The sequence below is a fragment of the Cyclopterus lumpus genome, chromosome 9 (assembly GCF_009769545.1).
Source record: "Cyclopterus lumpus isolate fCycLum1 chromosome 9, fCycLum1.pri, whole genome shotgun sequence".
Lineage (NCBI taxonomy): Eukaryota > Metazoa > Chordata > Actinopteri > Perciformes > Cyclopteridae > Cyclopterus > Cyclopterus lumpus.
This window is the reverse complement of record NC_046974.1, coordinates 27040217-27067346: the sequence shown is the minus strand read 5'-3', so window position 1 is coordinate 27067346 and position 27130 is coordinate 27040217. Positions and strand designations below refer to the sequence as shown.

General features: G+C 45.9%; 2 protein-coding genes across 11 annotated transcripts in view; one reads left to right on the top strand and one right to left on the bottom strand.

Moving 5' to 3' along the window:
- The first annotated feature begins 6602 nt into the window (after nucleotides 1-6602).
- Nucleotides 6603-19105, top strand: LOC117735937 (zinc metalloproteinase-disintegrin-like lachestatin-2). The gene is made up of 22 exons (XM_034540857.1): nucleotides 6603-6998; nucleotides 9249-9337; nucleotides 9432-9508; nucleotides 9802-9880; nucleotides 10111-10187; nucleotides 10713-10896; nucleotides 11017-11079; nucleotides 11342-11413; nucleotides 11635-11804; nucleotides 12455-12536; nucleotides 12865-12998; nucleotides 13618-13795; nucleotides 14624-14713; nucleotides 16056-16251; nucleotides 16355-16460; nucleotides 16572-16728; nucleotides 16831-16911; nucleotides 17461-17548; nucleotides 17631-17736; nucleotides 17809-17899; nucleotides 17978-18073; nucleotides 18802-19105. Exons 1-22 carry the CDS (start codon nucleotides 6941-6943, stop codon nucleotides 18832-18834), a joined length of 2307 nt encoding a protein of 768 aa, XP_034396748.1. The 5' UTR covers nucleotides 6603-6940; the 3' UTR covers nucleotides 18835-19105.
- Nucleotides 19106-19941: 836 nt separating this feature from the next.
- Nucleotides 19942-27130, bottom strand: part of ppp3cca (protein phosphatase 3, catalytic subunit, gamma isozyme, a) — a 34195-nt gene continuing 27006 nt past the window's right edge. For 6 of the 10 annotated variants that reach the window (XM_034540864.1, XM_034540858.1, XM_034540861.1 and 3 more), the window contains 4 exons: nucleotides 26342-26426; nucleotides 25592-25689; nucleotides 23126-23152; nucleotides 19942-21892 (listed from right to left, as the gene is read on the bottom strand). In XM_034540864.1, coding sequence (XP_034396755.1) covers nucleotides 21732-21892; nucleotides 23126-23152; nucleotides 25592-25689; nucleotides 26342-26426 — 371 coding nt within the window. In that variant the 3' untranslated portion in view covers nucleotides 19942-21731. The other 4 variants (XR_004609942.1, XM_034540865.1, XM_034540867.1 and 1 more) reach the window with 4 other exon arrangements.

The window sequence follows — 27130 nt, the reverse complement described above, 5'->3', positions numbered from 1 at the left end:
GTCATAGTATAATAGTCATATTACAATATGTCATAAATAGTCCTATTACAATATGTCATAAAGAGTCATAATATAATGCCATAGATTCATAGTACATTATGTCAAAGAGTCATAGTACATTATGCCACAAAGAGTCATAGTATAATATATCATAAAGAGTCCTAGTATTATGTCATAAAAAGAGCCATAGTACAATACGTCATAAATAGTCGTAGTACAATATGTCATAAATAGTCCTATTACAATATGTCATAAAGAGTCATAATATAATGCCATAGATTCATAGTACATTATGTCAAAGAGTCATAGTATAGTATGTCAAAGAGTCATAGTACAATATATCATAAAGAGTCATAGTATTATGTCATAAAAAGAACCATAGTACAATATGTCATAAAGAGTCATAGTATAATAGTCATATTACAATATGTCATAAAGAGTCATAGTACAATATGTCATAAAGAGTCATAGTATAATCCATCCATCCATCCATTATCACCCGCTTATCCGGGGTCGGGTCGCGGTGGCAGCAGGTTCAGCAGGCCGACCCAGGCTTCCCTCTCACCCGCAGCACTTTCCAGCTCATTCTGGGGGATCCCGAGGCGTTCCAAGGCCAGCCGGGAGATATAATCCCTCCAGCGTGTCCTCGGTCTTCCCCGGGGCCTCCTACCAGTTGGACGTGCCCGGAAAACCTCTAATGGGAGACGTCCAGGAGGCATCCTGACTAGATGCCCGAACCACCTCAGCTGACTCCTTTCGACACGAAGGAGCAGCGACTCGACTCCAAGCTCCCCCCTGATGTCCGAGCTCCTTACCCTATCTCTAAGGCTGAGCCCGGCCACCCTACGGAGGAAGCTCATTTCGGCCGCTTGTATCCGAGATCTCGTTCTTTCGGTCACGACCCAGAGTTCGTGACCATAGGTGAGGGTTGGAACGTAGACCGACCAGTAAATGGAGAGCTTTGCCTTCCGGCTCAGCTCCCTCTTCACTAAGACGGACCGGTACAGCGCCTGTTTTACTGCTGCAGCCGCACCGATCCGCCTATCGATCTCCCGCTCCACCTTACCCTCACTCGTGAACAAGACCCCGAGATACTTGAACTCCTTCGCTTGGGGTAGGCAGTTTGCCCCCACCTGGAGGGAGCAATCCGCCGGTTTCCGGCAGAGCACCATGGCCTCAGATTTGGAGGTGCTAACTCTCATCCCTGCCGCTTCGCACTCGGCTGCAAAACGCCCCAGTGAATGCTGGAGGTCACGGTCCGAGGAGGCAAACAGGACCACATCATCCGCAAACAGCAGAGAGGCGATCCCGAGACTCCCGAACCGGATCCTCTCCGCCCCCTGGCTGCGCCTAGATATCCTGTCCATGAAGGTCACGAACAGGACCGGTGATAAAGGGCAGCCCCTGCGGAGGCCAACACCCACCGAGAACGTGTCTGACTTACTACCGAGGAGACGAACACAGCTCCTACTGCAGGCATACAGAGACCGGATGGCCCGTGCCAACGGGTCCGGCACCCCATACTCCCGCAGCACCCCCCACAAAAACCCCCGAGGGACCCGGTCGAAAGCCTTCTCCAGGTCTACAAAGCACATGTAAACTGGTTGGGCAAACTCCCAGGACCCCTCCAGTAATCTTGCGAGGGTAAAGAGCTGGTCCACTGTTCCACGACCGGGACGGAATCCGCACTGTTCGTCCTGAATCTGAGGTTCGACAAGCGGTCGGAGCCTCCTCTCCAGCACCCTGGCATAAGCTTTTCCCGGGAGGCTGAGCAGTGTGATACCACGATAGTTCGAGCACACTCTCCGGTCCCCCTTCTTGAAGATGGGAACCACCACCCCGGTCTGCCAGTCCATGGGCACTGTTCCCGACCCCCATGCGACACTGAAAAGGCGTGTCAACCAAGACAGCCCAACAATGTCCAGCGCTTTCAGCATCTCAGGGCGGATCTCATCCACCCCTGGCGCCTTGCCACCAAGGAGCTTTTTGACTACCTTAGCGACCTCTGCCAGGGATATGGGTGAATCCACCCCAAAGTCTTCCGGCGCTGCCCCCTCTCCGGGGGACATGTTGGCCGGGTTTAGGAGTTCCTCAAAGTGCTCTTTCCACCGCCCGACGATGTCCCCAGTCCGGGTCAGCAGTTCCCCCCCCCCTGCTGAGAACAGCCTGGGGTAGACCCTGCTTTCCCTTCCTGAGCCGTCGGATGGTTTGCCAGAACTTCCTTGAGGCCAACCGAAAGTCCTTCTCCATGGCCTCCCCGAACTCCTCCCATGCCCGAGTTTTAGCCTCCGCGACCATCGTCGCTGCAGCCCTTTTGGCCCGCCGGTACCCGTCAGCTGCTTCAGGAGACCCCTGGGCCAGCCAGGCCCGAAAGGCCTCCTTCTTCAGTTTGACGGCTACCCTCACCCCCGGTGTCCACCACCGGGTTCTAGGGTTGCCGCCACGACAGGCACCGATGACCTTCCGGCCACAGCCCCGAGCAGCCGCGTCCACAATAGAGGCTTTGAACAAGGTCCACTCGGATTCCATGTCCCCAGCCTCACTCGGGATTTGTGAGAAGTTCTTCCGGAGGTGGGAGTTGAAGACCTCCCGGACAGGATCCTCTGCCAGACGTTCCCAGTTCACCCTCACTACACGTTTGGGCTTGCCAGGTCTCTCTAGCCGAGTCCCCCGCCATCTGATCCAACTCACCACCAGGTGGTGATCAGTTGACAGCTCTGCTCCTCTCTTCACCCGAGTGTCCAAGACATACGGCCGCAGATCAGATGATACGATTACAAAGTCGATCATTGATCTCCGGCCTAAGGTGTTCTGGTACCAGGTACACTTATGAGCCACCTTATGTTCGAACATGGTGTTCGTTATGGACAAACTGTGGCTAGCACAGAAGTCCAACAACAAAACACCATTCGGGTTCAGATCGGGCAAGCCGTTCCTCCCAATCACGCCCCGCCAGGTTTCTCTGTCATTGCCCACGTGAGCGTTGAAGTCTCCCAGGAGAACTATGGAGTCGGCAGGCGGCGCCCTTTCCAGGACCCCTCCCACCGACTCCAAGAAGGCCGGATACTCCGAAATGCTGTTCGGTGCATAAGCACAAACAACAGTCAGAGCCTTACTCCCCGCAACCCGTAGGCGCAGGGAGGCGACCCTCTCGTTCCCTGGGGAAAACTCCAACACAGCCGGGGGCTCGTGAGTATCCCCACTCCCGCCCGGCGCCTCTCACCCTGGGCAACTCCAGAAAAGGACAAAGTCCAACCCTTCTCCAGGAGCTTGGTTCCAGAGCCCATGCTGTGCGTGGAGGTGAGCCCAACTATATCTAGCTGGTACCGCTCCACCTCCTGCACCAGCTCCGGCTCTTTCCCCGCTAGTGAGGTGACGTTCCACGTCCCTAGAGCTAGTCTATGCTGCCGGCGATCGGCCCGCCCAGGTCTCCCGCCTGGCCCGCCGCCCGGTCTACATAGCACCCGACCCCGATAATTCTCCCTGCGGGTGGTGGGTCCACAGGGTGATAGTATAATAAAGAGTCATATTACAATATGTCATAAAGAGTCATAGTACAATATGTCATAAAGAGTCATAGTATGTCAAATAGTCATAGTATGTCAAATAGTCATAGTACAATGTTATAAAGAGTCATAGTATAATGTCATAGTCATAGTATAATATTTCATAAAGAGTCAGTATAATATGTCATAAAGAGTCATAGTACAATATGTCATAAAGAGTCATAGTATGTCATAAATAGTCATAGTACAATATGTTATAAAGAGTCATAGTATAATGTCATAGTCATAGTATAATATTTCATAAAGAGTCAGTATAATATGTCTAAGAGTCATAGTATAATATATCATAAAGAGTCATAGTATGTCAAATAGTCATAGTACAATATGTTATAAAGAGTCATAGTATAATGTCATAGTCATAGTATAATATTTCATAAAGAGTCAGTATAATATGTCTAAGAGTCATAGTATAATATATCATAAAGAGTCATAGTATCATATGTCATAAAGAGTCATAATATAATATGTCAGTCATACTATAATATGTCAAAGAGTCATAGTATAATGTCATAAAGAGTCATAGTATAATGTCATCATAACCCCCCAAAGGTTCTGTTTAGTACCGCTGATGAACGTCCTTTTATCCACTCTTCTTGTGACGTTGCGTCATTCTGAAAACCGAGCTCGCTCCTCTTCAAGGTGGTGAACATGTGTCTCCTAAGTTATTACAACATGTTGGAGCTGTTTTGGTAGTAGATGTTGTTGGGATCTTTATCCCTGCACATCTCCAATATGCTACACAACACCCATGGTTTAAAAAAAAGTCAAGATTTTTCTAAATTTATGGAGTGATACAAAGAGAAAATCCCCTCTGTAAAAAAATTGAAACTTCCAATACAAAAACGATAGTCTTAATGTAAGCAAACTGGGGAAGGTCCATAGTGCCATCTACTGGTAACAGAAGATCCATGGTGCCATCTACTGGTAACAGAAGATCCATTGTGCCATCTACTGGTAACAGAAGATCCATTGTGCCATCTACTGGTAAAAGAAGATCCATGGTGCCATCTACTGGTAAGAGAAGATCCATGGTGCCATCTACTGGTAACAGAAGATCCATGGTGCCATCTACTGGTAACAGAAGATCCATGGTGCCATCTACTGGTAAGAGAAGATCCATTGTGCCATCTACTGGTAACAGAGGATCTGTGGTGCCATCTACTGGTAAAAGAAGATCCATGGTGCCATCTACTGGTAAGAGAAGATCCATGGTGCCATCTCACTGGTAAGAGAAGATCCATGGTGCCATCTACTGGTAACAGAGGATCCATGGTGCCATCTACTGGTAAAAGAAGATCCATTGTGCCATCTACTGGTAAGAGAAGATCCATGGTGCCATCTACTGGTAACAGAGGATCCATGGTGCCATCTACTGGTAACAGAGGATCCATGGTGCCATCTACTGGTAACAGAGGATCCATGGTGCCATCTACTGGTAACAGAAGATCCATGGTGCCATCTACTGGTAACAGAGGATCCATGGTGCCATCTACTGGTAAGAGAAGATCCATGGTGCCATCTACTGGTAAGAGAAGATCCATGGTGCCATCTACTGGTAACAGAGGATCCGTGGTGCCATCTACTGGTAAAAGAAGATCCGTGGTGCCATCTACTGGTAAAAGAAGATCCATAGTGCCATCTACTGGTAACAGAAGATCCATGGTGCCATCTACTGGTAACAGAGGATCCGTGGTGCCATCTACTGGTAAAAGAAGATCCATGGTGCCATCTACTGATAACAGAGGATCCATAGTGCCATCTACTGGTAAAAGAAGATCCATAGTGCCATCTACTGGTAACAGAAGATCCATGGTGCCATCTACTGGTAAAAGAAGATCCATAGTGCCATCTACTGGTAACAGAAGATCCATAGTGCCATCTACTGGTAACAGAAGATCCATGGTGCCATCTACTGGTAAAAGAAGATCCATGGTGCCATCTACTGGTAACAGAGGATCCGTGGTGCCATCTACTGGTAAAAGAAGATCCATGGTGCCATCTACTGGTAAGAGAAGATCCATTGTGCCATCTACTGGTAAGAGAAGATCCATTGTGCCATCTACTTGTAAGAGAAGATCCATGGTGCCATCTACTGATAACAGAGGATCTGTGGTGCCATCTACTTGTAAGAGAAGATCCATGGTGCCATCTACTGATAACAGAGGATCTGTGGTGCCATTTACTGGTAAGAGAAGATCCATGGTGCCATCTACTGGTAAGAGAAGTCCGCCCTATTCCCCTTAACATATATATGTGCAGTTCACCTTTGAGCCACACGAGGGAGCCTGGGGGTTCTCCTTGTTCTGACAACCATGAAGCCAAGAGGAAACCTGAGAACTCCATCTCAACGTATTTATCTGTCTCGTTTTTAAAGTAGTCATCACTTTGTCCTATAGGAGGAAAAGGAATCTACTAGATTGTGACTTGTGGTGCAGAGCAGTCACAGTGGGGTGATTGTTCAGAGGGTTACAGTCCAGATGCTCCGTGTTTGGGTCACGTCCTCAACGAGGCGCACCACGCAGCCGCACACGCACAACCTTTTGACCTGTAAGGGTGTGCATGCATGAAGCAGGTTTCTGTCAGTCTTTATCTGACTCGGGACCGTTTGTTATTCCAGCTGCTCCTGCAGTGTATTCCCCCTCAGAGTTCTGTGTGTGCTGCCGTTGTCTTTGTAATCGATCCATCAGGGGTTTGTTTTTTTCCTCTGTGTGTGAATATTATTATTAGGATCATTTCCGATCAAACTGGCGACATGAAAGCTGCTTTCCCACAGCAGGACCACCGGGGAAGACGACCCCCCCCCCCCCCCCCCCCCCGTCTCTTTGTCCTCACATGGCCCCCTTGTGATGCGCACACTGGCCGTATTGTCTTCTGACACTTGGTCCGGGCATGCGTCCTCTGGCACTGGAGCAGCCGGAGATAAGACGCATTGACGCCGCTTGCAAGACGGAGCTCGATAACTAGTTGTGAAACTTTATGATGCGGTGACGGGCGCGCGCGCGTGCGTGCGTGGGAAATAACCATGTGGCTCAAGTACTGTGAGTCAATCAGCCACACAGGATGGAACAGGCGGCTGAAAAAAAGAAGAAGCGGCTGAAATATTTGGATGCAGCAAAAACACAAAACAAGTCCGCGTGCGTTCTCGTGATAGACGTGCAGGTGAGGCTGTGCACGCGCACGGAGCTTCCTGCATTCCTCCACAGGAGCGTGCTGGGGCCGGTTGAGAGCGCGTCGTGGAGCTGTGGACAACGAGGAAGTAGCTGTGACAGGTTCAGGGAGCAAAGAACCAGGGGGCGTGGCCTCACGCTGCATGCAGGTAGACGGGCATAAAAGTCCTGAACCGGGGGGCACCGACCTGCTCTGTTCCGGTGACCATGACGGGGACGCTCCTGCTGTGGGTCCTCATCCTACACGCCTCGCTGCAGCTCTCAGGTGAGTCACCGGATACGGTTACCTGCACTCGGCCCGGCGGCTGATTAATAACTCAAGCCTGAGTCCATTTGAAGTAAAATAAGTGCTTTAAAATGTGTATTATTATAAATAACATAAATGTTCTGATGGCGTAACGGCTGCCGTCAGTTTCACGGAATGATATCTGTCTATATGTGAATACATGTTTGATATTCCTTTGTCCGAGTTGGACCTTTCTGCCGTTATGCGCCCCGTGAACACACCCGGTACCGTGAACACACCCGGTACCGTCTAGTAAACCGAGAGCGACGTGCCCCAGACGCGTTGCTGATGTTGTGACGCACGGTCGCGGCCGGACTCGGGATCACAACAAAGCCGCCGCCCTGGTCAGGTGACACAGCGTACCTGTCCAGGTGAACCTGACGGAGTCATTTCCTTCGAGGCGGCGTTCGTGCCCATGTTTGGGTCCGGAGCTGCGAAGAGGTGGAGAACACGTTCAGAAGTTAGAATCAGGAACTGATGACATTAAAAAGAAGAAGAAGAAGTAGTGTGTGTGTGTGTGTGTGTCTACTAGAAGTCATGTAGTTTCATTTATTGATGTTCAATTCAGTTTATTTTGTACAGCCCAATATCACAAATTACAAGCCCCCCTCACAATCTGTACACATACGACATCCCTGACCGGATCAGGAAAAACTCTCCAAAAAAACCTTTTACAGGGAAAGAAGTGAAGAACCCTTCAGGAGGGCAACAGAGGAGGATCCCTCTCCCCGGATGGACAGATGCAATATGTCTATTCAATAGTTTATTCGGGGGAATATTGCAGCAGACTTTTCTTTTAATCTGAGAAACGTTGCTTCACTTTGACAACAAGGTGGAGCGGTCTGGAAATTCCGAATGTTGAAAAAGCTGATGCTATGCTGCATCGCATGTTTAGGTGTTGAGGGCTTTAGACGTATCTCCTCCATCCCCCGGGGATATAACATGTATGCCTGGTCATCACACAACCAACACAGTACATCCACGTTGATCAGTCTGATATTAGGGCGTACACGGTTTTCCTGACAAAGCCTTTATTCCTGCTGATCAAGGTTAGTTATCATAGGGCCCCTTCACCGATGGTCCCAACGACACAGCTTCAGGTCCTGTTACAAACACCTCAAATGAATGTGGAAGCAGTGGAAACAGAAACATTCCATAATTACTGTTTGTTTGAGCTTCAGCCAGAAGCACCAGAGGGCGTGCAGACAGTTCAGCAACAATTTAGCAATAATCTGCGCTCGGCTCTGCTGTGACAGGTGCTATGAATAACTCCTCTCCAATTCATTTTCATCTCAGCAGGATCCAGTCTGTAAAACTGCAATCGTTTTGCTAAGAAACCGCTTCAGTTTTGTCATAAAATGACACAATGACAATGACACCCGCTGCAGCGATTCTCAACCTGAGGGTCAGGGCCCGTATGGGGTCATTCAGTATGTGTGAGACTGAAAGAATTGGCTAGTGGCTCATTTGCTGGCCTCACCTTTTGCTGCTTTTATTCCAGAAGGAATAGTTTGATTCACAACCAGTTGTATTCTTTCCAATTTCCAGGACGATTGCTACAAATCGTATGTCTGAACATGTCGTGCTAATTAATGCCTCGGGTTCCTGTGCGTAAAAGATGTGACTTATTGATTTGTGAGCCTTCATTGCCTTTGGGCTAGCTGTCCCACACAGACACACACAAACACATGTGCGAGTGAAGAGCCAATACTTTACCACTACCTCTGTGACATGTAAACAGAAGTGAAACCTAGTTCAGTCGGCCCGGCACAAGCACAGCACCAATGACCGTCCAGAAGCTCTTTTTTAGTACGGGAGGGCAGGAGGAATGACTGACACTGACAGATGTCTGTGTTCTTCTTCTTAATAAACCTTTTTTATTTTATTGACATTGTATATCTGTTTCCAGTGAGATATTAATGTCTTTTTTCTCTCTTAGAAACAATCTTATTATCTTATTTATCTTTTCAAAAACAGTTATTTAGTGTAGAAGAACCAAGTACTGATAAGAGTAGCTCCTAGTTGTACTTAAATCCTAAAGTGACCTCTCCCTTCCTGTAGGCCACCGTAGTTGAGGGGCTGAGCTTTAGTTGGTTGCAACCTGCCACAAACCCTTAGATGCCACTAAAGCGTATACACTGTCCCTTTTAAATTGCACAAAGGTGTTTTTCGCACATTCGCTAAACTTTCTCATCACGATGTAACACAATGTGTGTTGTACCTCCACAGAAAGCCATGGCCACGACTTTGAAGAGGTGAAGGCCTACGAGGTGGTTCGGCCCGTCAGACTTCACTCCGTCAGAAAAAGACATACAGAGGTGCATTTTTCTGTTTTTCAAATTCTAGAGAAGCATCTGAGCTGCCTGTGCTGTTGGTCACAGGAAAATAAGAATGCACCTTTCCTTTGCGCAGCATCTCAGGCCAGAGACCGTTAAGTATGCAATGACTGTGGGAGGAAGAGACATCGAAATGCAACTAGAAAGAAACCGGTAAGTTTCTCCGTGTATTATCAGGGGACATCAATGTTTCAGGCCTACTTTCTGGTTTTACTTCTCTTTTTTTCCACAATCTGTGGTTTTCAAGCCATTGGTTTTTACCTTTGCCATAAGAAACCCTGAAAGCCATGCCATTTGTTTCTGATCAACACAGATTTCTACAGCCTCAGAATCAGACTTCCAATTTGATATTCAATGTTTCATTTGGTTATATTTTCAATTGGTGTGTTTTTAACCCAGTCAGATAAATCATAGATTAGATTATTGTGATGTCTTGTCATCATCAGTGAACTACTCACCAAAGACTACACGGAGACCTACTACCACGCAGACGGGACTCGAGTCACCACAGCGCCGGATGACGTCGTAAGTGTTTTGCCTTTGAGAGGCGAGTTTCAGTTCCCCGTGCAGCAGATGTGACTTACCTCAAAAAACACGCCAGCGTCTTTTCTAAACCACGCTTTTCAGCTCCTGGGACCAAATTCCACGAACATTTCTTTGACCTTTCAACAGTTCCGCCGTCATGTGAGAAAACGCCAGACAGTTATGTATTTCCTCATTTGCTAACACTGTCATCATCCCCGTGTCTTTATCAGGACCACTGCTACTATCATGGGAGCATTGGCAACGACAGCCAATCATCCGTTAGCGTCAGCACCTGTGACGGACTCAGGTGAGACCCTCAAACCATCCGGATCTCTTTGACTTCACTTGAAAGTTGAGTTGTCCTTGAATCCTCCCAAAAATCTGTCACTTTTTTATGCACTACATTATGTGAGGGGTAGTAGTTACTTTTCAGATGAACACTCTTTAAAACGCATGAAAAACATATTACAAACTTATTAAAGATCAAACCAGTATTAACAATCTTCTTGGCTTCTGGCCACTGACAAAAAGCGGTGTGTGTTTGAGGCCCCTTGTTTTATTATTAAATTAACTACTAATAAATATATATATATATATATATATATATATATATATATATATATATATATATATATATATATATATATATATAAAGAGCAGCTGCATTCCAATGTTAAGTTCATGTTTGTGTAGGATTGTCAGCTAGTTGCTCTTAAAAGCAGAGAAAACAAGGGTTTGGACTCCACTAACTGAGGTGTGACTCAAACAATGGATTTATTTCTGGCCACAAGGCAACGCCTGGAGGCCAAAAGGCTAACTGAACTCGTTGCAGGGGTTACTTCAGAACGTCGGCCCAGAGGTACCTGATTGAGCCCCTGTCGGGCGGCGACGAGGGGGACCACGCGGTGACGACTATTGGCGACAAGGAGTCCACGCCCGCGATGTGCGGCGTCACCAACACCAGCTGGAGCGACGACTTCGAACCCCCGACAAGCCGGAGCCGGTCCAGATCAGCGGTAACACCGCTCATGTCGAGGCAGCCTGCGAAGAAAAGTCCTCATTCATCAGAGCGATCATGTGACAAGATGACATGTATAAAAAATGGTCTTCACCTGCTTCGTTCTTTTGTCCTCCAGGGTATATCTATCATCCAGAAACAGAAATACATCGAGCTCTTCCTTGTTGCTGATAATCGACTGGTAAGATGCACACATGGAAATTCACCGTGAATCCATCATAATGCTCAGATAAAACAGGAAGTCATTCTGAGTGCCTTTCTAATGTTGGTAAACCTCAGACACACAATGCTTACACCTTTTTGGACCCTTTTGGGTCTGATGACTTCACACATTGTTATTTTTGGGTTCAAAGTCAGCGATGAGTCATTGGGTGATTTAGACTGAATCAACTGCTGAGAGACAGGATGTGGGCGTGCTCTAACATGACGGCGTGGCGTTTCAGTACGAGAAGATGGAGCGAGATAAGACCAAGCTGAGACAGAGGATATTCGAAATTGTCAACTTTGTCAACATGGTGAGTCAGTGCTTCTGTAATTTCTCGGCAAATTGCAGTGCACAAGTGCCACATATAGCGCCGGTCAGCTGCAGTCCAAGACCACTTGTTTTGTTTCAGTCTCAAGATAATATCTAGTTTTGTAAAACGGTTGTTCATGTGTGCATTTGGAGTAACAGTGTCCTGATAAAGACGTGTCCCTGTGTGAGCAAAGTGAATGCTCATGTCCTGCTTGCTTGCAGGTGTACAAGCCACTGAGGACCTTCATCGCTCTGGTGGGGCTGGAGATCTGGTCCGGTCAGGACATGATCCCTGTGACCCCCCCGGCCGGGGCCAACCTGGACGCCTTCATGAAGTGGAGGAACTCTGTGCTGGTGAAAAGGAAAAAGCACGACAACGCACACCTCATCAGGTCTGAGCGGCCTCTATAAGTGGAACCCAACAGTCTCAAATCTTTGAAATGGTTCATTATAATGACTCCGTATTTTTGTGCTTACTTTTAACTTATTTGCTCTTTGGATTAATAGTTAGCGTCCTCTCAGGCTTCAGAAGGAACCCGGCATTCTCGATCTCAGTTTAAATTTCATAATAAAACAGAAGGAGGCTGAGATTTCTGTCCTAAAACTGCACAACAAGTCATGTTTCACAACTTTGGTCCATCCGGAGGTTTCCACATCAGGCTTGTGGAACTTCGGGTTTTATTTTGCACGTTGGACCACAATTGTCTTTCAACACTAGCTTTGGTGTCTCAGATAATGTTTGCATGTATGAAATGCAGAGAACGCTTGTATTATGACACACACACGATTACCTCCAGGTGGCATTCAGAAGCGATAGCCTGTATGACTCCAAGAGGCGGAAGTGTGAGATATCTAAGTTACTTTTGGCTGACAGGAAGTGACCGTTGATGTCACATTAACTCTCCTCCCCCACAAACAGACAAGCAATCAAACAGCGAAAGAAAATACTACTAAAATACGTAGTTACAAAACACATGATGCCAATTTAGTTTGTGTTGACCCGGCGAGTCATCTCATAACCAAATGATTGCTTGTCTTTCAGTGGTATTGACTTTGAGGGCGCCACCGTGGGATTGGCTTACATCGCGACTCTTTGCACGGGTCAGTCCGTTGGAGTGGTACAGGTGAGTGTTCCTGAGAGACGGGAGGATGCTACTCGAACGATGTACACCATAGTCTCGGCTGGGTGGATTTCATATTTAGCGATGTATTCGATTATACGGTGATCAGAACACAATCCAAAAAGTGTTGCCATTTGTCCGTTCTGTCATTAATTTGCCTCCCAAGTTTCCCCACTATCATCAATAAGTTACCAAAACTCTGAACTTCTGTTTTCTGTGAACCTGAAGACATGATTGTGGTCAGAAAACCCCCACGACAGATCTTGTTTGCTTTAAACAAATGTGAAATGCTGACAAAAAGGGACTAACACGAAAGAGTTCCACCTCTCAGGATCACAATGACCTGTCCATAGCAGTGGGGGCGACGCTGGCCCACGAGATGGGCCATAACCTGGGCATGAACCACGACGACTCCAGCACCTGTGCTTGTTCTGGTGACAGCTGCATCATGGCGGCAGCACTCAGGTAAGAACAGTTGTTGGGGAAAAGCAAATGGCAGAAGTCTCCTACAATCTTAAATCTACCTCATCAAAGTCCGTGTCCAGGAGTACAACTGTTACTAGCCCGGTTCTCATCTCGAGGCTAGCATTAGCTGAACCCGACCGAACTGTCGGTGAAGTTGCATTGTGGGTATTGCCGAGTTTCGACAAGGAAGAAAATGCATGGAATGAAAATGATGATATTTTGAAAGGCTAAACGGCAACAAATGGGGATTAAAGCCGAATATTTCATTCGCTAAAAACGTGACTTTTGGAAAAAATTGGATATCGACTTTTGTAGATAATTATAGAAAGGAGGACACATGTTTGAGAGGGGGAATGGAATGTTTCAGGGTCCTCATATTGCGGCTTCTGACTGCCCGTCGCACCGTCATGGTTTAGTGGGACATTAAAAAAACGGAGCTTACATTGTGTGCTTCTCCTTATAATGTCTGCTGTGAGAAAACACCTATAAGAACAGGTGGATTCACTCCAAAACTAAACGTTGAAGGAGACGACGTGCTTAGAAAAAAGGGTCTTACTGTCGTCCAAAGACTGTGACTTTGGACTTCAGGAAGTAAAAGGTGGTGTTTCGTTCCCCTCAGCTGGAACATTCCTCGGACTTTCAGCAGCTGCAGCAGCAACGACTACGAGAAATACCTGCTGGGCCGCAGCCCCGACTGCATCCTGGACAAACCCGACTACAGAACCCTGGAGACTCCTCCGCTCTGCGGGAACGGTTTCGTGGAGAAAGGAGAACAGTGCGACTGTGGCAGCGTGGAGGTAAATAAACGTTCAGAACTGATCTCATCTATGTCTCCAAGTCGTTAACGAGTCGGTATTATTACAGTTTAAATATGATACCAAAGAAGTTACGTCGCACAGCATAACTGAAACGCATTCCCTGCACTGATTTGTGTGTCTGCTACAAGGACGTTGTTTTTTCCAACAGTGAGCCTTGTTTCCTTTTGTCTGATCTTGATTTAGTTTTATGAGCGTGAGGCTCTGCACCAACCCAGTAGAAAGTTAGTCTATCGTGTTTTCTTTAACCTCTTTTGAAGATAGCGGCTTTCTCACTGTGGGTTGTTTTTCTACTGCTCACAGTGGATGAACAGCACTGCACTTATTCCAGTTTTTAAATGTAGACATGCTTTTTATTAGTTTTGAGCCAGCTGCGCAATCTGGGGAGTTGATCTGAATTTATAAACCCTCATTCCCGGGCGTCAGAATTATTATACTTCACATCGAAAAGCACCAAACAGTTTATAACAACTTGTGGTTTTACCTTCCAACCGGCCCGAGGATGTGTTCAGACCTGATCCGGCTCCTCCTGGTATTCGGCAGAGCCCCCCCCCCCCCCCGCAGTTCAAATCAGCGTACAATAGACTTTTATGTGCTTTTTTTTGTGTAAAGATGTATGAGGTTTTTATTCATGAACCTCAGCCCTTATCTTCTACTATACCGCAAACGTTCTTTTCTCATAATCAAAGTAATAAACAAATAGTAATGATGAGAACCACAGAAATGGAAAAGAACAGGACCACTGCTGAGGGGGCCGTGATGGATAGAGGGCCCAAACACAGCCTAACGGGTTGCATGTCGCCCCTACAGGAGTGCACCAACCCCTGCTGCAACGCCACCGCCTGCACCCTGAAGGAGGGGTCCCAGTGCGCTGAGGGGGAGTGCTGTGAGGACTGTAAGGTGAGGGAATCTAACTAACCCAGCGCTTTGCCTTGATCTGCTACCGCCCTCTAGTGGCGGTTTAAGCTATTACACATGTACTCATTCTGCATCCCCCTCCTGTCCAAACATTTGACTTGTTGTTGCTGCACTTGCCAATAACCACATAACCAATGTTTTAATTTAGTAGTTAATTTAATAAGCGATCATTTCTGAGGTATAATTACCATGAGATGACTTTGGGGCGGTCTTGCACAGGTGTGTTGTGCACACAAGAAAACGAACACTAAACATACACCAGTGGTTCTCAATCTGTTTCTGTCACAACACAATTGTGACTTGGTTTTATGTCCAAGTACTTTGAACTTTTGTAACATGTGAAGTTCTCAATAAAGAGAAACAATTCTGCATTTCCCCTTGCACCCCGCCTGTAATACCACATCTCACCGCTGTCATAGAGTTGTTTTAATAATAATAATAATAATAATGCATTCTATTTGTAAGGCACACTTCATCCAAGAATCTCCAAGTGCCACAGCAGGCAGCTCACACACACACACACACACACACACACACACATACACACACACCAAGAGCAACTGGTGAACTTAAAGTGAATGTCAGACTGATCATCAGATGGTCAGAAACCCAAAGGAAGTGGTACCAAAACCAAGCATGGCATGGTTACTCATCCGGCACAATTGAGGCAGTTCCATAGTGTTCAAACATGTGCGACACATGCAAACAGCCGGAAGCAGCTCAGCTGTAAAGCTCACAGAACCATTTGTGTGTCATCTCGTCCACGGCCTCTGGACTCCGTCTGTTCTCATGGACACGGGCATGGAGGAATGTTCTGCACACGCCTATCCTTCAGCCTGGCAGGCAAGAACGCGGTCTGTCTCCATCTAGTGGAGTAATGGCGGTACTACACACATTCACGATCCACATAGGTTTGGGTTTTCTTTGAATGGGAACGAGTATCGAGGTCTGATTGTTTTTGGGCTTTGTTTTGAAAACTCCATCAGCTGCATTTAGATGTAATTAATACCGACGGTGACATTAAATGACATTTACGGTTACCGGAGAACGGTTCTAAATAGCACAGATGCTACACGGACGGCTAATTTGAAGCTTCCCTCTTAAAATGCACCCTAGAACGTTTCCACCTCTGCTTCACTGTACCGGCGTCAGTCGGCACAGGTAAAGTCCAGATGTGGGGTCACGGTTTGCCAGAGGTTTTGGTCAAAATGACATTTACATTGTGTTCCACCTTCATTGACATGTACCTAGTTGTAATACTGCACTGGACCTCGTATATGTACATAATCTGATGAACTACCGGGACTCTCCCACCTCCACGCAGGTCTTGCCTCGGTCCACGGAGTGCCGCAGGAGCCGGGACGGGTGCGACCTGGCGGAGTACTGCGACGGGGAGAGCGCCACCTGTCCCGAGAACATCTTCGCCGTGAACGGCCTGCCGTGCGACGGAGACCTGGGATACTGCTACAACGGCCAGTGTCCACAGAGGCTAGACCAGTGTGTCAAAATGTACGGAGCAAGTGAGTGTCCCGCTTCGTGTGGAGCCCTACTTTGTGACGGAAAAGAGGTCCTTTGAGTGGGTTTAACCCTAAAGACATGCGCGGTCTCCTCTCCCGTCATCAGGTGCCATAGAGGCCCGTTCGTTCTGCTACCAGCAGAACACCAGGGGAACCTACTACGCCTTCTGTAGGCGTCCCCAAAACGACAAGCACATCCCCTGCCAGCGAGAGTGAGTTTTGTGCAAAGCGTCCGGTGGGATGCTCGGCTCACCTGTGACATGTTCCCTCTGAGGTGAACGGGAGTGCATGCGTCTTGACGCTCTCTCTCTCTCCCGCTGCAGAGACGTGCTTTGCGGGAAGCTCTTCTGCCACGGCGGCACCGACAGCCCCAACTACGGCCGCATGGTGAGGCTCAACGACTGCAAGGCGGCGTTCTTTGATGACTACACCAAAGACTACGGCCAGGTGGACACTGGCACTAAATGTGGGGATGGAAAGGTAATAGCCTGGGTTTATATTAGTTTAAACCCTTTGTTTTACATTTATTAATTCTGTAAATGTCGTAGCACTAAATCCACAACGTGACATCTTTTGTTCAAGGTGTGCAGCCAGAACGAGTGTGTGGAGCTTGAGACGGCGTACAGAAATATAAACTGCTCAGCGAAATGCCCGGGCCATGCTGTGAGTACACGCCGACATGCTCCGTTACTTTAGTGCACGTTTGTTTTGTAGGTTTTATTTAGGTAAAATAAATATTACTTAAAAGCATTAAAAGTGTTAAATGCTCAAAACCCAAAAGGTCTTGAACAAAAATCAACAAACGAACGCTAAAATGATAAAAACACATCAGCACAAATATAGGAAATGGGAACAAATTATTATTATAAACTATTTTGTGTGCTGACAATAACATTTAAAATCAGGTATCAAGTAGATAAAAGGTGTAGTTCAACCCTTATGTAAACGCTGTCGGAAGCTGCATATTCTACTGAATTTAAACTGAACTAATCTAAAATGTTACAGGAATCAAATCAGGCGTTGCATTTATATTTATGGTACTGGGTGTTTTATGTTGCGTTTGTACATTTAAAGAAAAAGGTAAATAAGGGCAAAGTCAACTGTAATAAAGAGTTAATAAACATTGGAGATGAGCCACACCGCTGGTCAGTTTGAATGTTGTGAGTAACGGTGCCATTGAACGCAACACGTGATTTGCTTTGTGCTCTTCAGGTGTGCAATCACAGGAGCGAGTGTCAGTGTGAGCCCGGTTGGATGCCTCCTCACTGCGACGCCAACGCTTTGAATGACATGTCATCCGGTAAGACCGGCAGCAGTTGTTCACAACGCAGACGGCGTTAACACAAATGTTTCATTTGATTCTCCAAACGTTTCTGTTCCAGGAGTCGTCGCCGCCATCGTGGTGGTGGTCATCCTCGTGGCTCTAGGTGTCACTGCTGGTGTGGTAGGGATCATGTGGAAAAGGCGTCAAAGTCCCGTGTTGCCCACGTAAGTGGTCGCCCCCGTCTACAGATCCACGTTCCTGTAACTCGCCACATTAACTCCGTCCCTCTCGAACAGCGCGCGCACCCAGAGGAAGCAGCCGGCGGTGGACCGCTCCGCTCACCGCCTCAACAAAGGGCCGTTCCCGAGTCAACCCGCGCCGGTGCAGGTAACGTGTCGGCGCTGAGCTCGTATACGTCGCATTACCATGAAACACATTCACTATAAACAGTACTCGACATTTTAGGCTGAGAGGCGGAAACCCAAAGGAGCCCCGCCTCCGCCACCTCCGGCAGGGAACCGGCCGAAGCCCCCGGTCCAGAACTATATTACCACACGCCAGGTAAGCGGTCGCACCCGTCCGTCAACAAGCAGAATCCGACTGGCGCCCACTGGGAAGCCATGTGTTTCTGCTTCTATTAGAGCCACAGGAAAAGGCCCAGTCAAGGTCATACGTTTCGTGGTTCTACTGTCGCGGAAATCTGATCAGACGCCTGTACATCGATGCACATGTGACGAGTACGAACGCACCAAAACCTGGGCTTCAAATACCGAGTGCCGATCCAGTGTTTCGTTAATGAGCCTCCCTGTGTGGAAGACTCTAGGTTCCATTATCTGCAGTGACAGCCTCCGCCTGCTAATTTAGCTTAGCGTCAAGACACAGAAACAGCCTGCTCTTTCCAGAGGTAACAACATCCACCAACCAGCACCCTTTAATGCTCGCTACTTCACATGATACCTCTCTCGTTTGATCTCACCGCTGACACCTGCCAAGAGCCAGTCCAGCTCACGATCCCCCTTAAAACCAATAAAGTGTTGGTGAGCTTTAGAGGTGGTGTTGGGCTGCATTTGTTCCCTTCAGACACATCAAAGATGGCCGTTTCCCCCCTACATGCAGCCTCTATGCTAAGCTAACTGTCTGAAGCTTTATATTTAGCATACACACTTCAGTGGTATCCATCTTCTCGTCTAACTCTCGGGGAGAAAAGCAAATTCAAGTATTTCAGACAATGTTAAACCGTCCCTCAGTTATGTCAACTAATGCACTTGTTTTTGGTCCGTCCTTTGTAGGCTCTGAGGCCAGTACCTCCACCAAAGGTGTGACGACTGACCCAGTGCCACCTGCTGGTAAACCAGGGGAGACGCACCTTTGTCTGTTAACCCCCAACGAGCGGCTGCTGGTGATCCAGACCAGGTTTTACTCGAGGTGTCTCGTCCCACGCGTGTGCAGTAGGAACAAACTGGACTTTGAATTGTCATTTGCTTGCCATGCACTGAGGATTCGTCATTACAGGGATCAACTTTTTGTAATTTAAGGCACGTTTTAAAAAGAATTATATGGCTCACATTCAGGGCCTAACTAACTAACTAACTAACTAAATATATATATATATATATTATATATATTATATATATATATATATATATATATATTATAATATATATATTATAAATATATATATATTATATATATATTATATATATATATATATAATATATATAAATATATATATGTGATTATAATATATATATACAACCATAATTATATATTATAATATATATAATATATATACATATACATAACCATAATTATATATTATAATATATATAATATATATATATTATAATATATATATATTATAATATATATATATAATATATATAATATATATATATATATATATATATATATATTATATATATATATTATATAGGCATTTACAATCAGCACACTGCTTGAGATTTAACCCGTATAGCTGGACTTCATGGTTCATGCTGGTCATAGCGCTGCTCGCTGTGTCACAGGTAGGTAAGCTCAATATCCAGATTATTTTCGTTGTACCTTGCAGCCTAAATGTGTTTTACGAACAGGCCAACAATGGTTAAGAGTGGCCAACACGGTGCTCCTGTGCTAAAGAAGGCCTGAAGCCCAGCGGTAGTGATCTGGATGTTTTAAGGCCTTTGACTGAATATTACTTGACCAGCTCTCGAGCAAGGCATCAAGACCATGCACAGCTCCAGGCATGTCTACGATTAAACTAAAATGCTTAATGACAATTTGTGATTGAAAATAAACATCATTTTGTACAAATGCATTGTGTTAGTTACTCCTCATAGGCGGGTGCAGCCTTAGCCCCTCCCACCAGTGTGTGTGTGTGTGTGTGTGAGAATGATGACGTGGTCGGAGGCTCAAAGGGAGTACAAGACGAGTCGGATAAACACTGTATTTTAATTTTATTCTTTTCTTTCAAGTGATACATCTACGTAAAAGATTTCATGGCCTCGCATGACAAATACGGTACAGTTTTAGAATCTTTTTTTTTTTTTGGTTTCCACCGCTTTTTACAGCTATAAGATTCTTAATGAACAATATTTTTTTACATTCTGCAAGATATGTAATGGGACCTAACAGGAGGTCAGCATACTGTACGGCTCACCCAATGAAGCCTCAACTTGAAAACAAAACCCAAATACTTCATCTTTAGGGAGCTTTCCCAGAAGCCTACTGAACGGAACGGCAAACTACAATATTTTGCAAATGTTAAGGATATCAAGATTAATATTAGACATTGAATCATTAAAAATCACATATGAAACACACGCATACACGCAGATCTTGACGTGTGGCCAAGGTGGCATGGCACACAAGCGCTAACGCCTCATTAAAAAAAAAAAGAAGCAAATTCACACGAGAATGGCAAATATTAACGGTTATTTCCCACCTTTGAGTGACACAAAGAAAACGGAATTACAGTCAGGCGTGTCGGAGCACCGGTTGAGCGGGTCGCGTGTCTCAGTGGACTCTTAAAGGGTTGGTGTGCCGGTGCGGAACACCTCGGAGCAGAAAAGCGAGCGTCAATTGCCCCCCCATCATGGTGCGACCGCGGGGTGTTTTAAAATCTATATAGGGGAGTCAGCCATGGTTGAGATGAGTACGGTACTCTTTAGGCTGTACCTTGTGTAGCATCGTCCCTGTAAAGGAAGGGCTCGGTCCATTGCGTCGTCAAACGTGTCCCTCGTGCGAAGCGCACGCTTGTCACCATAAAAATAAAAACATCGGTATAATCAACAGTAGATGGAAATACTTATACAGCCTGAAAGATTTTTTTTTTTAAGCACTTTTTCTTTTCTTGTAAATGTCAACAAAGCACAAATCATACCGACAGTCGTGTTAAATCCACCGACGCTCCCTAAGCAGCGATGAGCGTCCAGTCTGTTTGAGGACGCTGCTCTGCTTTCTCTGTCCGTCTCAAAGACAATGGAAGATAAAAGCCCGGCGGCGGCTTTGGTTCCCCTGCCGCGCCGGGATGCTCAACTTCAGGGCGTCCGACCGGGACGAGGGAGTGTTGGCAGGTCTGGGTTGTGTTGAAGACTCTGTACATTTTAGAAATAGGACTACAAGTCTTCATTAAATTCCTGCTTCAAGTATAAAATATGAATTTGTAATAATTGTCCTGATATAATTTACTTCCCTTATTCTTTTGTCACATGCATCATTTGTCTTTCGACTGACCACATAAGCAAACACTGTAGAACCTTAAGGGCCAAGAGCATCTCAACAAGAACCTCAAGATCCAAAGAGCAGTATTTGTACTTCAAATATTCTCTTCGCAAACACAAAGAACAATTAAAACAATTATAATTAAAGTGACTAAAACTCCTGAATAACATTTATCTGCATCAACTCAAGTTGATAAAATAATCTTTTTTTTTAAATGTATGAAGTATAAGTTAGGACTTCATTCAAACTGCAAAATGTCTTCATTGAATGATTTTTTGCTATTAAAACATATCTAATAGATGTAGTAATTTCCCCCAGATAACACAATATATATTTTCAGCAGCTGGAAGTGGTTTCCTTTGTTTGGATCTACCGATGTGTCCGCTTCCTTTCCCCCAGGCTGTGTCAGTAGAGGGCGGTGGAGACAGAGGGAGGGGGGGGTGGATTCAGGGTCTGCGAGCGAGTCGGGGGGATGTGGGTCGCGTGGCGGTCCCGTCTCCTATCCGTCAGTGCCATTCTTGTTGGGGGTGGTGGTGCTGACCGCGGTGCCGTCCGGCTGCTGGCTGTCTCTGCGAGGCGGCATCCGCTCGTTTATCCGGTCCAGGCCGCGGGCCTCCTCGAAGTTACGAATCTTCCTCGTGGGAGAGAAACCTTGAATGGCTGAAGAGACACCCAGACAACAAACCAAATAAATTAGGATCAGAGGCTGGGAACCTTTAGAACATCAAAAGGGATTCCTTGAAGAGTTTGATGTAACAAGCACAGACGACCAGTGGACACAAGGCATGCAGGGAACCACGAGTCCTAGGCTAGAACAGGAAACACCTCACACTTAGACTTACGGTGAAGTCCAGAAACAGCCGAGGAAACCAGAGAATGTGTGCAAATGAAAAGGAGACTTGTAAGGGACTGTTCACATATACTCTTCAATCAGTGTAAACTTAACATGAACACGCCTAGGGGAAGGTCATACAGGTGGTCTACACTCAAGGTCAAGGGCGTACTCTTGCACAACCAGATATCTGTGACATTCAGAAACTTGTGCTCCTGTGAATCAACTTAAGGGCAGTGATTCCCAACCAGGGAACAATTTGAAAAATATATAAATATTTAATATGATCAAGCAGGCAAACACAAAAGTTTAAAGTGATAAGTCTATGGTTTAATTTATTTATATATATATATATATATATATATATATATATATACACACACACACACACACACAAATTTACTAAAAGTAATGAGTGAACAGCTAAAATAATTAGCAACAAATGGTAAAAAGCTCAAATAGCTAAAAGTATAAAAACGTTGGCTGTTTATTGAATAAATAGTAACAAGTGATGGACAAACTAAAGTAATGAGTTATCAGTTTAAAAAATTAGCTAAACATAATGAATAAACAGTTCAATAATTGGCCAAAAGTGATGGACAAACAATGAATCTAGTTAGCTCAAAGTAATGATATAACAATTGAGTAGTTGGCTCAAAGTTATGGTTAAATGGTTGGAATGATTAGTTAAAACTAAATATGTATTTAAACCAACCTAATCACTTACAGTTCAATGGTATGATACACTGCTGGCAGTCATCCAGCCTGTGAGGCTGGACCGGACTCAATGTTTTACATTGGATGCTAAGCATGCTAAAGCTAAAGCACACAGTGTTTGTAATGCGTTCATATTCTTCACAGTCTGATTCTTCTATTGCTTGACTGCCACCACCAATGTAATCCAACAGACACTGATGATGCAAGAGCAACCGCGACAATATAGTATATAGTAATATGCAGCAGTACAATAGTCAGTGACAGAAACATTTTAAAAGGGGTTTGTGAACATCACACACACACAAAACAAAGTAATGAGATTTGAGCCCGACAGCCATGCGTACCTTGTGCTTTAGCTGCCTCAATCGTAGCTATGTTAATCGGGGTCGAAGAAGGGAGGGGGAAAGGGGGAGTCATCAGAGACAGCCAGATACAGCAAAAGTACAACATTGTCAAACGTAAACCCCGGGGCGGTAAACAGAATACACATGCGACGCAGTCATTATGGAGGACAAGTTGGTGGTTGGGAAGGTCAGGGAGAGGAGCCTGCTGGAGATTTAAGATGGTGTTGGTGTTAAAGGGTCACGAGGACTTAGGCGTGGAGAGCTGGGGGGGGGCTGAGCGCTAAGAGTCTAAGGCCTACACGTGCACAGAGCAGCCTTACAGGAAGGGAGCCGTTTGTTTACTTATATATTCATAACAGAGCAGGGCTCATTGGTTTATTAGAACATCCTCTGTGCACGGTGGACCGTTTTCTCAGAGAAGTGTCTGAGTGTGATGATCGAGAGCTGTGTCGGGCTGGCGGCCTGCATTCACCCCCCCTTCGAAATATCAGCAGTAGTACAGTAGCTGGAACATCAAAGTGAAGGCCATAAATACACAATCCCTTTGTTCAAACCGACCGGTCTGAAAGCTGCGGCTGGGGGAGCGGAGCCGGACCGTGACATTCTCTGAAAAGGTCACCAACGTGTGGTTTCCTCCTTCAGTCGCTCGGCAACTTCTGTGGGCCTCGAGCGCGGCAACGCTCCCCAGCATGTCCTCTCGGCGGGCGAGACCAGGCGCTGACCTTTAGATCAGAGGGTCAGTGGCCACTTCCAGGTGGCAGGGCGGCCTCCCCACCGGCCCAAAGCGGAGCCCAACATTATTTTTGGGGCTCCAGTCAGTCTAGTGTGCGTTCCCCGTGGCATGCTGTTAAAAAGGGACGAGCAGGACAGGGAAGCTAGACCACCTAATCTGGACGTCGGGGCGGACGCCAGCGTTTCCCTGTGGGACGGGAGAGGCTCGTTGGGGCGCCAATGTTTTTCAAAAGATGTGAACATTTTTTGTCCATCAAACTGAGATAATGACAAAACAAGCGTGCAGTTTTGGGTTTCAGTCACATAAAAGTCTTCTGGTGTGGATTTCTTTTAGCGAGAAGAAAACAGCCGTTTCCATGCGTCCACTGATGTCCATCTCTGGGATGTACACTTTATAACAGAGAGTTAGATGGGAATAGTCTGCATAGACGCACGTTTGCATAGTACATATGAGCAGGAGCAATATTCGGAAGGCAACATTTAGGGTGAAAATGCTCTTGACAGAATTATTGAAAGTAATGGACAGCTACAGGCAACATAACCGAGGTAACAAAAGGTCACTGGAACGGGGTAATGGGGTCACATTCTGATCAACTTGATCAGAATGTTACATGTACTCTTTTCATTTTATTTGAATCTCCCCTCTTCCCCTTTATTTTTATAAATATATTATGATGTTTTACATTAGTATTGTTGCTATTCCTCGTCTGAACATAGGTGTGTAGGGGTTTGTATATACTGTACGATGAATGAGCTGGAGCTAGCAGGTGGTTAGCTTAGCATTATTACTAGAAACAAGCTGACAGCTAGCCAGGCTCTGTTCAAAAGGCAAAAACAGTTGCAAAACAACCGGTTACTGCTCCTGCAAAGAAAAAGTACAGCAAATAACAGGGAAAATTGTTGTTTTTACACTTACAGGTTTTTACAAGCGATATATAAAGTGTCAACTCGTGAGCTTTAGAGGTGCTGGCAGGCAGATTTAGTAACCTTTGGAGAGAGCCAGGTATCAACCCTCTATCTAACTCAGGAAGAAAGCCAATAAGGGGATTTTCTTTTTCAGTGTTATGAAAAGAAATGCATCTGATTATGGGCTAAGCAGGACTAAGTGTTATAAAAAGTGATACTGTTTTACCTAGTATTGGGAAATTAAATTAGCACCTGCCAAATACAGGCTAAATGTTTGCTGTGGCGGGGAAATATATCAGATCGACAATGTTTTTGTTAATAATATAATATTTATTTAATATTTTGTTATTACTTACTACTTTGAAAATAGTGGATAGGGATTAAGATTCAATTCAAAAAGGTTACATGACATATTCTATATTTCTATTTGTTCTGGGTCCCACTGATTTCAAGTGGCACCCAGAATGTGTTTTTTATTTTATTTGATGCAAGCAAACCTTTATTTTTTTTTTCATCATGGCAAGAGGTGTGTCAATGATGGAGTTGTTGCTCCTTCAACTCCTCAATACAGGAAAAGAAAGAAAATAAAGTTCAGTGTCACGAGGAGTTTCCCCAGGGGTGGGACAGCTTTTCCTTTTTCTTTCCATGACTAATGGAAAGAAAAAGGAAATGGGCGCTCTCATACCTCATGGTGTAGGTGTGTATGTGTGTGTGTGTGCACCTGTGCGTGTGTGGCGGGGATAGACAGAGGGAAGAGGAAAAGAAGTTGCGACTATTACAAGTTATTAATAGCTTGCAAGGAGGAAATCAAAAAGAGGGGGGACTTACCAGTCTGCAAGGTCTGCTTTCCCCCCGACAACACTCCCACAGGGAGAGTTCCAGTTGGGGTGAGGCCTTTGAGTGTGAGCACATTCTCGCTTTCCTCCCTGGTCAGGAAAAACACACACACACACACACACACACACACACACACTACAAGTCAGGAAGCCGTGGGCAGCACGCACGGTTACTGTAACCACGAGGACACAGGTTCAACCCTCACAGGTTATTTAACCGCGTTGACGAACCGTCAACTCTCTAAAGGGCCTGAGCGGTGTCCCGGTTTTGAAAGTGGGTCAGTGACAACCTGGGTACATTTTAGCAGCCAAGGCTGTGTTTTTAGGGATCGCTTGCGTGTTGAGACCTTTCATGCCAACACATTACGTATCGTTCATCTTTTTCTTCCTCTGCTGAGTCGAAGGAAACCGTCATTAACAACAAGGCTGAGGGCTAACCCGAAGGAAACTGGGATCAACTACTGTGAAAAGGGTTCGCGAAGTACCCTCGGAGACCACGCTGGTCCGAGCAACCGGCCGCTCAACCTCTCGCCCGCTCGCAGCAGCATCAATCTGGAACAATGTCTCATGTCATTATACGGTCTGCGTGCGTTGGGACTCATCTCGTGCTCAAACACAACCTCATTGTGCGCTCGGCTGACCTGTGGTTTGGATTTGCACAGATATCACTGGGATCAGAGTGTCACCACGGGAAAAGGAAGAGGGACACCGAAAGGGGGCGCGGCGATGACGGGGGACAGACCTGAGCACTGCGAAGACTCGGGCCATCTTCCCAACGGCGCGGATCTTGTTTCGGATGACCTCCTTGCGCATAGCCGAGGTTCCACCTGCAACAAGTTACATAGCGTTAAAAGGTTGACAGTTTACCACCGTTGAGTGTTACAACATTACATACAGATGTTTCCATCCTTTGCTGTGGAAATGAACAAGGCGTTGTGTGTGTGTGAGGAGAACAAAGGATAAAGCATTTCAGAGATTAACTGAGGGTTAGCGGCATCAGACCCATCATGACGTTGGCGGTTATTATATGTGGTTTAACTACTTAAAAAAAAAAAAAATCTTATCTGACTGTCGGAGCTTTGAGAGAAGACTGTTGGGTGTTTGTAAAACTTTCTTTACAACTTTGTTTTCTGATCGCATCAATATTGTTTCCTGCCGCTGCAGAACAAAAACTAAATTGGCGGTTACATTTTTTTTCTTCCTCATTTGCATTGAATGCGTTAGAACTCTGTTATGTTGTTCATTCTGGTCACATGACATCTATTGCACTCCTGTCCACCCTGATTCTCTCGAAGGCTTCTTCCATTTTCTCTTCCTGTTCTGATGTGAGGGTCCCGGGTCAGAGGATGTCAGATGTTGCTAAAGCCCTTTGAGGCAAAATTTGTATTTGGGATTTTGGACTCTGCTAAATAAATTGAATTGAATCAAATTGAATCGTGCGTGGAGTTGAAACTTTGCACAATGACATTAACTTTTCATGTCTGGACACGTTACTGGAACCATTTACCGTTTTCCAGTGATGACAAACAGC